This window comes from Ostrea edulis, chromosome 7 (genome assembly GCF_947568905.1).
Source record: "Ostrea edulis chromosome 7, xbOstEdul1.1, whole genome shotgun sequence".
Lineage (NCBI taxonomy): Eukaryota > Metazoa > Mollusca > Bivalvia > Ostreida > Ostreidae > Ostrea > Ostrea edulis.
In genome coordinates this window covers 63981192-63996082 of record NC_079170.1, presented here as the reverse complement: position 1 = coordinate 63996082, position 14891 = coordinate 63981192, and the positions used below count along the sequence as shown (strand labels likewise).

General features: G+C 34.7%; 2 protein-coding genes across 2 annotated transcripts; both read right to left on the bottom strand.

Annotated features, from left to right (window-relative positions):
• Positions 1–735: 735 nt before the first annotated feature.
• Positions 736–10441, bottom strand: LOC125656385 (leukocyte elastase inhibitor-like). Its single transcript, XM_056145777.1, has 5 exons — positions 10134–10441; positions 1923–2024; positions 1539–1793; positions 1331–1475; positions 736–771 (listed from the first exon to the last, which is right to left on the bottom strand). Exons 1-5 carry the CDS (start codon positions 10439–10441, stop codon positions 736–738), a joined length of 846 nt encoding a protein of 281 aa, XP_056001752.1.
• On the bottom strand, positions 9221–14891 carry LOC125672830 (multiple epidermal growth factor-like domains protein 6). The gene is made up of 7 exons (XM_056145047.1): positions 14779–14891; positions 14625–14686; positions 14072–14206; positions 12492–12546; positions 12342–12403; positions 11622–11753; positions 9221–10801 (listed from the first exon to the last, which is right to left on the bottom strand). Exons 1-7 carry the CDS (start codon positions 14859–14861, stop codon positions 10542–10544), a joined length of 789 nt encoding a protein of 262 aa, XP_056001022.1. The 5' UTR covers positions 14862–14891; the 3' UTR covers positions 9221–10541.

Sequence of the window (14891 nt, the reverse complement as noted above, 5' to 3'; positions counted from 1 at the left end):
AATACGTTTTCATTTTTTTTATCTCTTTTACTTTTTAATTTTTCTCAAGGAATCAATGTATAAAAAGAAGTATAACCATGTCATTTACGGACGGGTTAGATTCCTTTTTAGAAGTGTTTAGACTGATGTTGAATGACTTAAGTGTACAACCTCAATGACGTCACACAGACTGCGAACATCAAATATACACTAAATCGATTTAGTGCAAGGAAGGGCATAAATTTTGTGGCAAGGCAGAATGATCGATTGATTATGGTTTTACGCCGTTTTTGGCAGTATTTCATCCATTTTAAGGTATGGTGAAATATAAATAGATAGATACATGTAAATATATATGTTTATCTACTTTTTAATTATTCATTGCATATTGTGCCTTAATATTTTAGGTTTCACAGAAAGTGGATCAGTACTATAATGGCCATATGATATACCATGAATGGAATAACAACAGTTGCGCAATACTTTATTTTCAAGTGGGTTATGGAATATAATGCATTTCAACAAGTGAGCATCTAGCTTAATATGGTTATATATAATGATAGGTGAAAATACCGAACAGTGATCAATCCCATAGCTATCAACAATACAAGATTGAGAGTTCGACAAACACCGCTATTGTATGGAGGTTTTTGCTTTTTCTCAAACTGATACTGTCTCAATTAATGTAGTGTATGCCTTTGCACCGAAGTCGTTTTTGTTTACATTGTTTTTCCCCGAAATAAGCAATATATAGAGTCATAATATGACGTCAATGTCAAACCTACACAGTGCCTGTCACATACATCCAATACTCACATAATACCAGTACGTACAAATATCACATGCTCAGAATACAGGTACGTACAAGGAAAATTTTAGTGGATATTGTGCATTTTGATTATCTTATTTGCATAGAATCATTTATACTTACCATTAAGTTATATGCATATAGTTCATTCCGAATTTCCTTTACACCATAGAATGGATTTGGGGTGGACTATGAAGTCTCCCAGGAAACAAAATGACGTCACCGGCATGATTCCGGATTAAAACAAGGAAAGGATCATCGGCTCGAAACGATGGTGGGATCCAGAACGACCCATCATACCGACTCCTGTACCCGCTGAACCCTCTGTGCCCTTCTCATTCAACTCGAGAAAAGCTTTGTGGAAGACCTCGCAAAGATAAATATTTTGCATGCTCATTCTTTAAAAATCAGCTTTATTTTTGTGGAATGGCAATAACATGCCCATTGCTGATCAATGGAAAATCAACAAAAACGAAGATTCCATTTCAAATTATGGAAGATACAATCTAACTTTCTTCTTTTTTTTCTAAGTTGGTTAATCACGTTCTTGATTACTGACACTGTTAAACTCTTTTCCAGCTTTTCTAAACCATTCAATGACGTGGGGAGAATAATCAACATATTTAAAGTGTTCCCAGCGTATGGAAGTTCTATTGTTTTGAGCAACATATCCGGCATATTGCAAAATCTGAAAATGTTGATTGAGACATCATGTTTGTCAGATCCCTTTCCCGTTCCCAAATTTAATCACTCGAGTGACCTTAGCTTCAAACCGATTCTTCCAGTTCCGTTGAAGTAATTGGCGTTTACTTGAACCATGAATATAAGGCTGTTCAGTGCACCTTTTGGAATAAGGCCTTGAATTTTGTGTTCCGTGTGCCGACTGACCCAGGAATTTATTTTCTCTCTCGTCTCTTCAGACTTAAATAAATCAACTCCCTCTAGCGTCGTATTGAAATATGAGGTACAATTTTGGAGAAATGATTCGCACCTTTTCACTTTCACTCTTTGGTAGATTTTATTTGCTGTTTCCAGTGTATTGTTAAAAGTTTTATTTGATAAGAATTCAATGTAAGACCCAAATACAGGGTAAATATCATGTCCTATTTCTTCAAAATGTAGGACTCATCCTATTTGTGTGAGGGTTTCTGCTCTGGCTCCCAAACGAACCATAGCTATTGCTGTGGATATACTGAGCGGCGAGTAAAGAACATTGAAATCCGATGGTACTTCATCACTAGACTCAACGTGAATTCCGTATTAACTTCAGTAAAGACTGCAGCCATACAAGCTGTTGTTTCTTAAAGGATGAGCGGTTGTCTTTCCGCCATTTACATTACAAAGGTTATATATGAAAACTACAAAAAGCAGTCAAGATCGATGTCCATGTGTGTAGCAGAATTCAATTCGAACATGATTGACACAGAGCTGAATTAATATTCTCACCTGAAACGATTAGGGTTACATGATAAAAATGAAGATTTGGACAATCCTTGCTCCTTCATTTCAAGATGTATGCGAAGGAATTTCATGCATATTTAACATAACGTCCTTGAAATTCCTATTGAGAATGGGTAATAATATTTGTTTTATGTGTTGACTTTTACCAAAATAAGCAAGACACTTATTCTATATATATCTGGTTTTATCAGATTTTTTATTCACTTTTAAGGTCGCAACCTCCACAAATGTCTCAGGCTATTCATTGGAAGAGTACTTCTGACTACTCTTTAAGTGTATATTTTTAATTTCATTTCTTCCAATCGCAAATATATTTATTATTAGCCTTGTTCTTTATCGGTGATCGTTATCTATTTGACACCCTAATAGGCTTTTGGTTTAGATAAAGCTAGCCATGCATATTTGATTGTATGCAAATGATGTCCATGTATTTGTGTATTTCAGATTACAGTTATTTTACAATTTTATTGAATAGTTTACTTATGCCACAACGAAAATTACATGCAAGTAAGAATGGTTTACTTGGTTTTATGATCATGCTGTTCCATAATTGAAAAAAATGACATGCACAAATGACTTATATCTTCTAAATCTGAATTAAGGCGACAATTTTTGCGAAACAATACGTCATGCTTAGATTATTGAATACTGTAGATTTCTATAACACTATTTAAGAGAGAAAAAATAATTGACAAGGTTCTTCGTAAAGTGGTCAATAGCTTAGTCATATTTCGAATTTGCGTGAATGAAAAATTATCGAATGGGATTTTATGACACATACAAATAAAACTTACTTAATTTAAGCAGGGATAAATTCTAATCTTCCACATGAATTAGTTTCCATTGCAGTCTTTCTTCCTAATCACTAAAAGTAAAATACATTTCTGCAAACGTTTTTATTTCTCTATCTATTGAATGCTGGTTGAATTTTTGTCATTCGTTAAGTCTATTTTTGTTGCAGTCTAATGGAAAATTTCCTATAATCAAATTACATACGAATTTCTTTTCCCAAATCTGCCTACAAAGCTTTCTCATCAAGATAACTAATTCATATTACATGTTGCATCAATTCTTTTCCTATGAAACATTCGAAAATGGACGAGATAACTTGCATAAAATACATTACGGGCATCACAGTATTGAAATATTTGACGATTGAATTTAAAAACCGTTTTACTCTAGATTCTAATTGACAATCAAATGTCCCTGTCTAAATCACTATATCTGTTAACATATTATAAAACGTAATGAAGTTTTGAAAACGGAACTGGTTGAAATGAAATGAATCATGCATGTATGAATATAGGGCATTTTTATCTAGAAATTTATCTTTAAGCAAGATATGTCCAGTCATGCCCTTTTTAATACTGAAAAGAACAGCGCTTCATTGTTTAGTTTCAGCTGATATTTCAAAATGCGTCATATTTGATATAAAATACAAAAAAACACCAGGAACCCTACAATATATTGTAAATGGGGAAATGATTGCGGTGGTTTTAATTGCGCTATGTTCACGGTCGGGGGTTTTTCCGCGAAACTAAAACTAAAATCATTTTGCAAGTGTTACACAATATGTTTTGAACAGTTACCAGTAATCAAAATAAAATTGAAATTCCGCGAAAATAAAACCACCGCAATTAGACCAATATGAAAAACCGCGAACTTTTATAACCACGAAATTAATACCACTTACAGTATGCTTCCAATGTTTAAGTGAAAGTGACAGTTGTTAAGTCTTTTTTACAAAATAGTTTAAGGACGGTCAGACGTTTCCAGCACATAATACTTCTTTAAGGCAGGACATTTTGATGTATAATCATATGATTTTAGTGTGACGCACTTTAGAGATTTTGAATTAGGGCACAATACAAAGTTTAGCATTTAACTGCATTATATATTGAATGTGAAGGATTTAAACCATGAAATAGCCATGGAAATAGAACTGATGAAAATCAGTACATCCAATCATCAACAAGAATGGTTGGAATAGTAGTGAAAGTTAACTTGATAAAATTATGCTTTTAAAAATAGATAGCAACAAGAGATGAGGTGATGACTATATTGTTTAGTTATTTAACAGCATATGAGTAGTATTCATTATAATCCACTTACCGTTAGTGACGTTTGTGACAATCATCCGCCAAGATGTCCATTAAAATAATTATGCCCTTGTCACCAAATGCAATGTTGTCAGTATGATATTCCTCAATCAATTATCGAAAAAGCAAATGAATGTGACACAGACTTGGACAGTACAATGAACGTGATATAAACTTGGACAGTACAAGGAACGTGATATAAACTTGTACAGTACAAGGAACATCATTCAAAATCACCGGGTAGAAAAAAATGTATATTGATTGATACTCAACATTAATTCAAAATTACATGAACATCACTTTGAAGGGAACTGCTTTGTGCCTTGATCCATGCCAATACGGGATAGAAGAACTATAAATATTTGGAACTCTTTAGAAGAAGTTATGAAAAGTATATATCACATGGTGTATTCTTGTATAAAAATTCGTAATGCCTAAAGACGATTCATTTCTGATACATAAACACTGCTCGATTTGAAGGTTATTTTTCAGAAAGAGGCAAGCAAATGCCCTAGTACATGTACATTATACCAAAACATAAATGAATAAATTTCTGATGTTTGGTAGCGAAGGCTACACATAAAACATTCACAGTATTGTGTATGTCCTCTTCCGTATATGGATATTTACTCAGTTTATTAGATTTTCTCGACTCATTATAACAACCGATCGCTATGCAATTACCGTTTTATTTATCAATTCCAGACATATAGCAACTGCACCCCCTGTCATTTTGTTAACATCTGATGTCCTTATCCCTTATTTTCACACATAAATTCATTATTTTTACATGCAAAGATCGAATTATTACCTGGTCACCTATTTTTAGATTGTCGGTGAATGGTTATGGAAATACAAGGTTGAACCAAAGAATTCAACTCGCTTACTTAATGTACTGAACGACGAACGCCTCCCTTCTCCACGATTTTAGGATTTAGACACAGCTACTTTTCTTGCTAACTAAACATTTTCATAGAAATATGAATACAACTTTTTTCTCCGTTGTTTCCATCCTTCCAATTTCAAAACCGACGTCGTGTTTAATGCAAGTATGTCTGATCCACGTACAGTTACGTGTGTTTGTTTATTGAAAAAGTTGCCACCCAAGTTAACGCAGAAAACAAGATCTTGTTGGACATACTCAATATCAAATTCGCGACGGAATAAGAGACGAAACAATTGTTCTGATATTTCGTATGGCTATGCCGTTCTTTACATACTGATTTTGACAACATATCACTCCGTTTACCTGAAGATATAGGACTGAGGAGATGTGTTCTTTTTGTCAAAATCAGTATGTGACCGATCAAAAAGAGATGCTTACTCCACCTAGGCACCGGATCCCACCTCTGGCCCGTGTTTGTTCTCTATTACTTTGGATTCCTTTGAGGACATATTGAACACTTAGTTATCTTCACTTGTTTGTATTTATAAAAAGACTGGTAACGGTAGATTAGTTGTTAGATCTTCCGTTTCCTCAGTTCAAGTCTAGCAGTTCATGAATCTATCTTAAATGTGCTCCAAGTATGTCTTAGAACATTCCCTAGTCTTACGTATGTTTCTTGAAGCTTTCCTAAATGTAAGCTCGCTACAAGTTCGTCCTAATTTTGGGGCAGCATAACCTGTGTCCTAAGGTCCTAAGGTGGAAATAAACATGGTGGCAGTCATAATATTAATGCTAGAAGCTCCCAGAAACCATGATAGGATAATTGTTTAGAGACATCGACAACTGCTAGATTACTTACATTTTGGGTTCCGCTTCTTACTCATCATGAAACACTTATCCACACAACTCAAAAATCAAATTCATTCCGGTTGGACTTTTGTCGAAATAATGATAGTTCAATCATTTTTGCCTATGACTTTGACATAAGTAGATGCAAGTCAAGGTATACTGATTCAATTCTTTAAACTATCGTATAAGGCCGGGCCGTGCGTGGCTCAGTAGGTTCACATTACACGCATTGTAAAAAAAATATGATAAGGTACAATATAAGATAGAAAATATATACGGTCGTGGTAACATGTGTGTGGCTTATAAATGGCAAGTAATTTCATCAAGGTTAAGGCACCTGATCCCACCTCTGGTATATTCAGGGGTCGGTGTATGCCCAATTCTCGATTTGGTATTGCTTTTAAGAATTATCTTCATCTTTCACTGGGACACATGTTCTTGCTCCGAGGAATTGGGTTTTTTTTCAAACAGAATTTGTGTCCAAAGAAATGCATTTAACATAATATTTTTTTCACAAATGAGGGACAGCACTCTCAATCGTATCCATGGTGTTAGTAATGAAAGAATCATAGAAAAGATGTGACGGAACTAAAGAATTAGGGGGGTCCAAAGCGAATTCACCTGTCCTTAGATGTAGATTGAAATTAACTTGTCTGTTAATTTCCCGCATGTGGCTCATGCAAGGTGGAGATAACGAACAGTGATCAATCTCATAACTCCTATAAGCAATACAAAATAGATAGTTGGGCAAACGCGGACCCCTGGACACACCAGAGGTGGGATCAGGTGTCTAGGGGGAGTAAGTGTCCCCTGTTGACCGGTCGCACCCGCCTTGAGCCCAAAATCATGATCAGCTGAAAGGAGTTATCCGCAGTCAAAATCAGTGTGCCAAGAACGGCTTAACTCATATGATTTTCATAGCAACACGTACTATAATGAGCTATGACATTTTCCTTCACCAGAGAGTAGTTATGGAGGATCAAAGCTTGCTAATTTGTAAAGTGTTTTATTTCTCATGGCAAAGGCATTGATTTGCATCTATTATATATTATTCAAAGATTAGCATATCCCTCAGTCCGATAACAATAAAATAATTTGATGTACTATCTTCATCAGAAAGCATATATAAATGTATATAGATGATTTTATACAAATCGCCGTCATACATATCTGACTATTTGAATGACATTATTACAAAAATGTGACAAAATAATGTACATACATGTATAGCAATCAAAGTTCCGTCACTGAACTAAATTGAACATGTAATCAAATGATTGATTTCCATGTACTGTTGAACAAATCTTTCAAAAGTGAAAAACATTCACTTTGAGGGGGTGGTCACAGAGCAAGATAAAACTAAACATGTTAAAAGTGTACTTTCACTCTTTTACAAGCTATAATCACGATCTCTACAGATATAGTGAACAAAACAAACATATATAAAAAGGGGATTTTCTCCCAATATGATTTGGAATACAAATATATAACAAACATCCCAATTCAGACGCATGCATGGACCCTTCCTGGATCAGCATTACAAGGCGTGGAGAAGATACAGTGTCCTATCATGTTCCCTGGACTGATCTGTTCTTCGGCAGTCAGCTTCAAGATTCTGTCTACGTTTTGGCACTGGTATGTGCATTTCTATAGGTTTTCCTCTATGTAACACGATTCCAAAGAGGTACTGGGTTTCTATAGTCATTCCAAACTTTATCATGGTTCAGGTTGAATAAGTATAGTGAGGTACGTTACTCGTTTTCTGATGCGGTAATTTCCTGAAACGTTAAAAATGGTTGCTATAAGCCAAGAAAGTGTAATATAAGTGCTCGAAGGTAGTTGCAAAAATGATAAAACCCACATAAGGTGTTTTATATGACCGTACATGAGTTCCTCTCACTCCGAATATATTAGATTTGTCCGATTACGTTTTGCGTCATATAAAAACGATTTATTTCACACAAAAAAACATGCATAATTTTTTTCAGTCAACAGAAAAATTTGTCATACTAACGTGTACATATATACATGTATGAAGACGAAGAATCCCCTAGGAAATATGTGTATAATGAAAGGCGAAGCATGTGTTTTGCTTACAATTGACAGATTACGTGTAGATAGTCAAATACGGTGTAGAAGGTATTTATTTCACTACGTATATTTACAGAAAATATAAGATGTATATTTATAAAATATAGAGTTTTCCGTAAGCTATAAGATTCAAATTATATGTTGATTAAGTTGTTTGGTACATTCAGGTTTTCATTCATCAGTTTATCTTCAGATGTGATAAACGTGTGTGTGCTATGGACGTTTACATGTACATGTATATCAATCCATAACATCGCCATGTTAGCTTGTGGAAGAAGAAAGAGAATGCTACAATTATCCACACGTATCATCTTTATCACGCATTGCATGCTGATTGGATAAAAAAAAAACCGGATTCTACGATTTATCTTAACCGGTCAAATCACTAAGTACTAATATCATAAGCCAAACTATGTTCTTACATTTTATGATTATTGCGAAATAAATGTTTATTGCAATGAATTTGAGTGTTACAGATCAACGTGCATGCGATCGTTGCTAAATAAAATCAACAAATAGTATTCTTACCTGCTCTTGCAAGCACATATAGATATACATGTAGGTGGCGGTTTCCAGACTTTCGTTCATCATATATATAAGCAAAATGTTTGCTTGGAGCAGGCAGTTATAGATAATGATTGTTTTTATGCAAATAGAACATCAATACAGGCTACAGAATCACATATGTATAATTCGTTATCATTGAAACGTTAGGAATACCAAACTGGGATCGTTCTATTCTACATACCCCTTCCTATTTCATGTCATTCTTGCCTTCGAATCTGTATGGATCTGGCATTGAGTAAGACATCCAGTGTCGTCTTTTAGCAAACTCTAGAGTCAAGGTCGGAACGAATGTATTCGACCAACCCTGAAGTCAATAGCTCTAGTGACGTTGTATCCAAATTATCCTAACTAGTTCGATGACGATTCAACAACTCATTGTAGCACATGAACTATTACCGTCATTTTAGACCGTACGTTTCAGGGGATTCATATTTCCTCCTATGTTTCACCGATTCAAAATTCGCATGACGTGTGAAGTACATTAATGTCTACAGCTCTCGATATCGCAAATGTAGCGAACGAATGTGGTTGTCTCCATGGGTAATGATAACCGGGAATCTACAGTTCGAGGGTATGTGCCAAGGAAATCTTTTGAAAGTAAACAACATGTATCGACTTTCATTGTCACTTTTTTTATACAATCCTTCTAATAATATTATTTGATAAATGAACTGCGTGCATAACCACTCTCGAACAATTTTGGTCAATTAAACGTCATGTGTCCAGGACGAAGCTTGGGAGTACTTTCTATTTTGTAATGTTTCCATAGTGAATTAGAAATTACATATCAAAAAAGTACAGTGCTGTGTTTCAATACTGAACATTATTACTCACGTATTATAGTCAATGTGTGATTTCGGTTTTACAAACAATTTTCAACTTCGACGCATTCACACAGGTTTAATACCAGATGTTGGTGGCTTGAAATAGGGAAATGGACATCTCCTGAATCATTTGACAATCAACCAAATATTTAGTGCGCACAGTTCACATCCTGTAAACAATTCCTCTAAACAGGCAATCCGTGCGTTATTTAATGTCGCCTCAACTAGAGTATTGCAATTAATCACATACTTTATTTACAGCATATTTAATTTTCAAATTTAGCCAGAAACCCGACGTAAAAGCATCGGATAATATGTCTTTCATATCTACATAATCCCCAAACATTGCTTTAAAATCTAAGACGTGAAATGACAACATTCGTAATTATGTATATATAGAGTAGTGCAATTTAAGATGATTAGTATTTACACTATTTTTATATACACACACCAACAATTCACCCACTTTGTTGAGAGAGAAATTTTCATTGTTGGTCCCCTTTCGGGAGGAGAGTCAATTTTGAAAATATGTTTAAAATAAAAATGCAACATGGGCAAAAAAGGATTACTCATTGCTAATGGCTACTCCCTGTGATGCTTCCTCTCCATCTACGTCCTGGACAAGTGGTGTATCCTGGTAGCCATTTTCGTCAGACTCGTTCATTTCCTGAACATCACTCACGTCGCAGTACGTGGCATGACTGTCAACGAGGTTCATTTTCGGTTCCTCGCTTTCAATGGGCTTGTTGTCACATGTCACTTCGTGCTTCGGTTTCTTTTTCACTTCGCTGTAGACGTAGTCTGCCATATCTTCATCCGCACTGACCACAGATGCTAGACCGTTATTAGAAGGCCCTGGCTGTTCGATGACAGGCATTTCAAGAGCTTCGCGAACATTTGCTTCGTTAGAAACACCCCCCTGCCCTAAGACCATATTATCAGAGATTTCCATATAGACATCAACTGAAGCTTCAGTATCATCTTGAATAGTAAAGATACGTCTTAGATATTTCAATAATGCATGTATAATGATCATAACTATGACACATACTATCAGCGACCCTATTACTATGACTATAGGAAAAATAATTAGAACTTGAATCAATATTTGTAGCACTGTTACCACTTTCAGATGATACAATGATTTGTACAATTTCGGTTCCAGGCTGTCGATTGTATTCCGGTGTTGATTTGTATTCCAGTTTTGATCCAGTTGTCGGCCATACCCCCGGTCTCTCTTGAAATGCACAAAAAATGATTAAATTCAAATGTGTTACTTCTCTGAATGCCGATCCCCCAGACGTTCGAACTTTTAAATATTTTCATTAAAAATGTCTTATATTCCTTATTTGAACCCTGATTTATTTATTTGCAGCAGAGGCAATGTTAAGGTAGAGTGTATTTACATGTTAATGCAATTCCAGGACATCAAAATAACATTAACGTCTCAATTCTAATCCGTTTCAAAATCCAGGAATCCAGAGATATTTCATGAATTAATTGACATACATCTATTATAGCTGATACACCGTTAAAATGAGCTAGCTATAATTGCATCCCGTACATTCTTTCTACCTATCGAGTACTTTATTTCCTGTGATCAGTATTCAACGTCAATTCGCCTGAAACGTACATATAAAGTCTAATATTATGCAAAAAAGCATTGATAAAAGTTAGCAAGTACTCGAGTATTTCAATCTACATTCGTTTATAAATTTGAATTGAATGTTTATCCCGTTTTAAGGCTTAGAAATATCTGCCCTGGTCAGACAAAAGATTGAGGCTTTGAAAGATACATGGTTACTCTCTTTAATGTACTGTAATTGGTTTGTCAGTGCCAACATGAAGGTTCAGCATGACGATATTAAGCCATTCTGATTATTGTATCAAAATTGAGATCCTTTGGTCCGCTCAAGAAAAAACAAAACAAATGACATTAGTTTCGAATACATGTATGTCCAAAATCAGAAGAGAGAACCAATCAGTAATCAATTGATATCATAGAATCTTGTATTCATTTTGTATAAATACTTCTCAATTACAAAATAACTAATTACCCGCTGCCCCACAGCCGTATCTGTAATCGCACTTATCAATGGAACAATTGCAGCTTTCTCGACACTTGTATCCAAACGATGAATAGATGCAGGTGGATGAGCAATTATCACCAAAATGTCCGAGAGGGCATTCTGAAATATAATGGAATCGACAACAATTAAACATAACGAATAAATATGATTGTGCAGCATTTCGCAAATACTATGGTTGTTAAAATGATCTTATCTGTAATTGCAACCTGTCATTAAGATGACACGTTTCATGGCAATTGTTAGGTTGTACTTTACGCACTTAGTTCAAAGTTCGACTACCCCGTTTCGAGATATAGGGCCCATCGTGGGTTTGACAGGTCAACAATGGGTGGTTACTCCTCCTAGGCAGTTGACATCACCTCTGTCCGTGTTTATCCAACTATTTTTTATTGCTAATAGGACTTACTAGATTGGTCGTTATCCCCACCCTTTATCATTAATATGTTCAGCGAATATATTTGAAATTCATTCTGTCGTACCTCATAGATTTATACTAATTGAGATATCAAGAGAGTATATCATTGAATTGAATTGAATTATTGCAATTTTCAGTTATGCCAATGTCAAAAAGCGAAGGTGGATTATCTACAAATTTATATCTTATTAGTACATATTTAAGTTGATTGATACATGTGCATTGTTTAATGAACGTACCTTTTTAATTTCCTATGCAAAATAATACATTACCTAGGCATACATTCTTTGTTCTGTAGTAGTTTGTGCAGCATTTTTCATGTTCACTTGTCTCCCTTTAATCAACATTCAACGAAAAATATATTTAGATTAATACAATAATAGTTTCTGCGGTTTATGTATATCAAACCAGCAGGGACTTACCCAGTTGCGCAGTCCTTTGGTGATTTTGTCTTGGTTCGTCGTCCTAGAGGATACTCTACCAAAGCAATTCCAAATCAATTTATTAAATCTAAGACAATTTCTTTCACGATATTCATCTCAAGGCTTATTGTTTCACACTTGTTATTATTGATTGATGCATATCAACGCGGCTGAATTAAAGCTTTCCCCATAAATGCCAGTGCTGTAAAAAATGTGCTTTACCGCACTGGCTCATTACATGACGTCACAATGAAAAATACGACATGACGAAGGTCATGACGTACATATCTACAGTCCTTGTGTGGTTGGAAATGTCAAAATATTTTTTCGTTATTTACCACTGTTGTCAAACGATGAACCGCAATCGTGTAAAAGTTTGTCAAATGGGTTATATTAATTCTCTTTGATATTGAAATAGTTTCAATTTCTTCTTAATATAACATACATACTAAAGTAATATCCATATTATATGGTGATCTTGATATCGCCCCCAATGTGCACGTATAATGACTTTCACAATGGACTCATTTGCATAAACAGGGTTTTCGTACATAAAAATTTCATCATTGGCACGATACCCCCGAGGTTTTTAGGTGAAAGATATTTGATTTATGTGACATGTGAACTTCAATGCAAAAGGAAAGCTAGAGGAGCAAGTTGTGTCTTAAACAGAAAACATGTTTTTTCAGGCTAGATTCAACTTCGTATATGCAAAAATAGTTGCATCTCGCATATTCAATGCAAAAATTACACGTTACAAATCACTATAAACTTGCTCTCATCACTTTTCAAATTAAGAAATCAATATGCTTTGAAGTTATATTAATTTCAACTTGCATTGATATCTGGATATCGTGCCAATGGAACGATTTATACATACACGGTGCGATTTTATCTTGATATTTGATCACGTGATATGCAGCTGATGTAGAGACTGTCGGTCTGGTGGAAAATCTATGGGAAGTCAATATGCACTTAATTATATATACTATATTGTTTTTGTATAAAAAGGTTGTGTGTACAGACTTTGTCAAAAATTGATCTGTTTATTAATGCTTTTCCACCTGACATATTTCTATGGCCCTACTTAACACGACTGCGAATGCATTGATTTTTTTTATGACAATATACACAATAATCCCGATGATAACTTTACCAAAATTTTCTCCTATATTTTGATTGTCTTGAAGTCTCTCATTTTAACGAGCAATATTTACATTCACTGAAACTTTCCTCTTATATTTTTTTTAAAACTAACGTTGCTTTCATCATACAAAATGAATACATGTTTGTTGCAAACTAGTTTGATCCGGTTTTTAGTACCACCTGTCCGCGTAATCATTACCAAATATGGAGCTTTGTCTAGATCGATACATGGCAATGAGGAACATTAAATACAGGCAATATTTAGCATATTAATAAATTTATTCACATATCAAGTAAAGGTATATTTGCTCGGTCTTCCAATAAAATTCAGGACAGAAGTAAATTGTTATGGAAACCATTTTTGAATTTGCAAATTTCACCATATGTATAGGGTAAAGGTATGCGAAATTGTAACAGCGTACATAAGTACATACCTGTAGTATAAACACATCCAGTTACATGGTTGCAGTTGGTAGATGAACATGAGCAATTACTTAAACAACGGAATCCAAAGGCAGGATAGTTGCATGGCGATGAACAGCTTTTTCCGAAATATCCAGATGGACAAACTAAAATATGCACGATGCATGTACGTAGCATATTTATAGAGAGAGGGGAGAGAGCAAGAGACACTTAGAGAGAGAAATCTCTGAATTGTGTAACAACGAATTTTTCTATCCATTTTTTGCTATTGCACCTTATTTATCCTTTTGCATTAACATTGGTGGATACACACCAAATCAAGGGAGCGAAAAATATCTGCATCATATTACGAAAGTCGGAATAGAACAATTCTTCAGCTTTTCACTGAATGTCAGAATATCGGATAGCTTCAAGTTGATCATGCATGTTGTTTAGCAATAAAACAGCCAGTGCAAATCATTTCATATTTCAAAATAGACTTTAGTATCTAAAATCCTTCTTCCATCTTCCAATATTAAAATTCTCGTTACTGTCTTATCATTTATATCATAAAATAAAAATTACCTTGACAGGTGTGACCAACTTTGATGTAGTTTGTGCAGCATTTTTCAGATCCATTTACAACCCTTCAAAATTAAAGACAATGTCAAAAATGTTTCATTTATAATCAGAATACAATTATATAGTATAAAGGTATGAATACATAACGATGACCTACCCTGTGGAGCAGGCGTTGTAAGGAGATAGCTTTAATGCAATGATCACAATCGCAAATAAAATTCCAGTTTGCTGAAAATGCATTACGAATGGACAACGTAGTACATTGTTCGT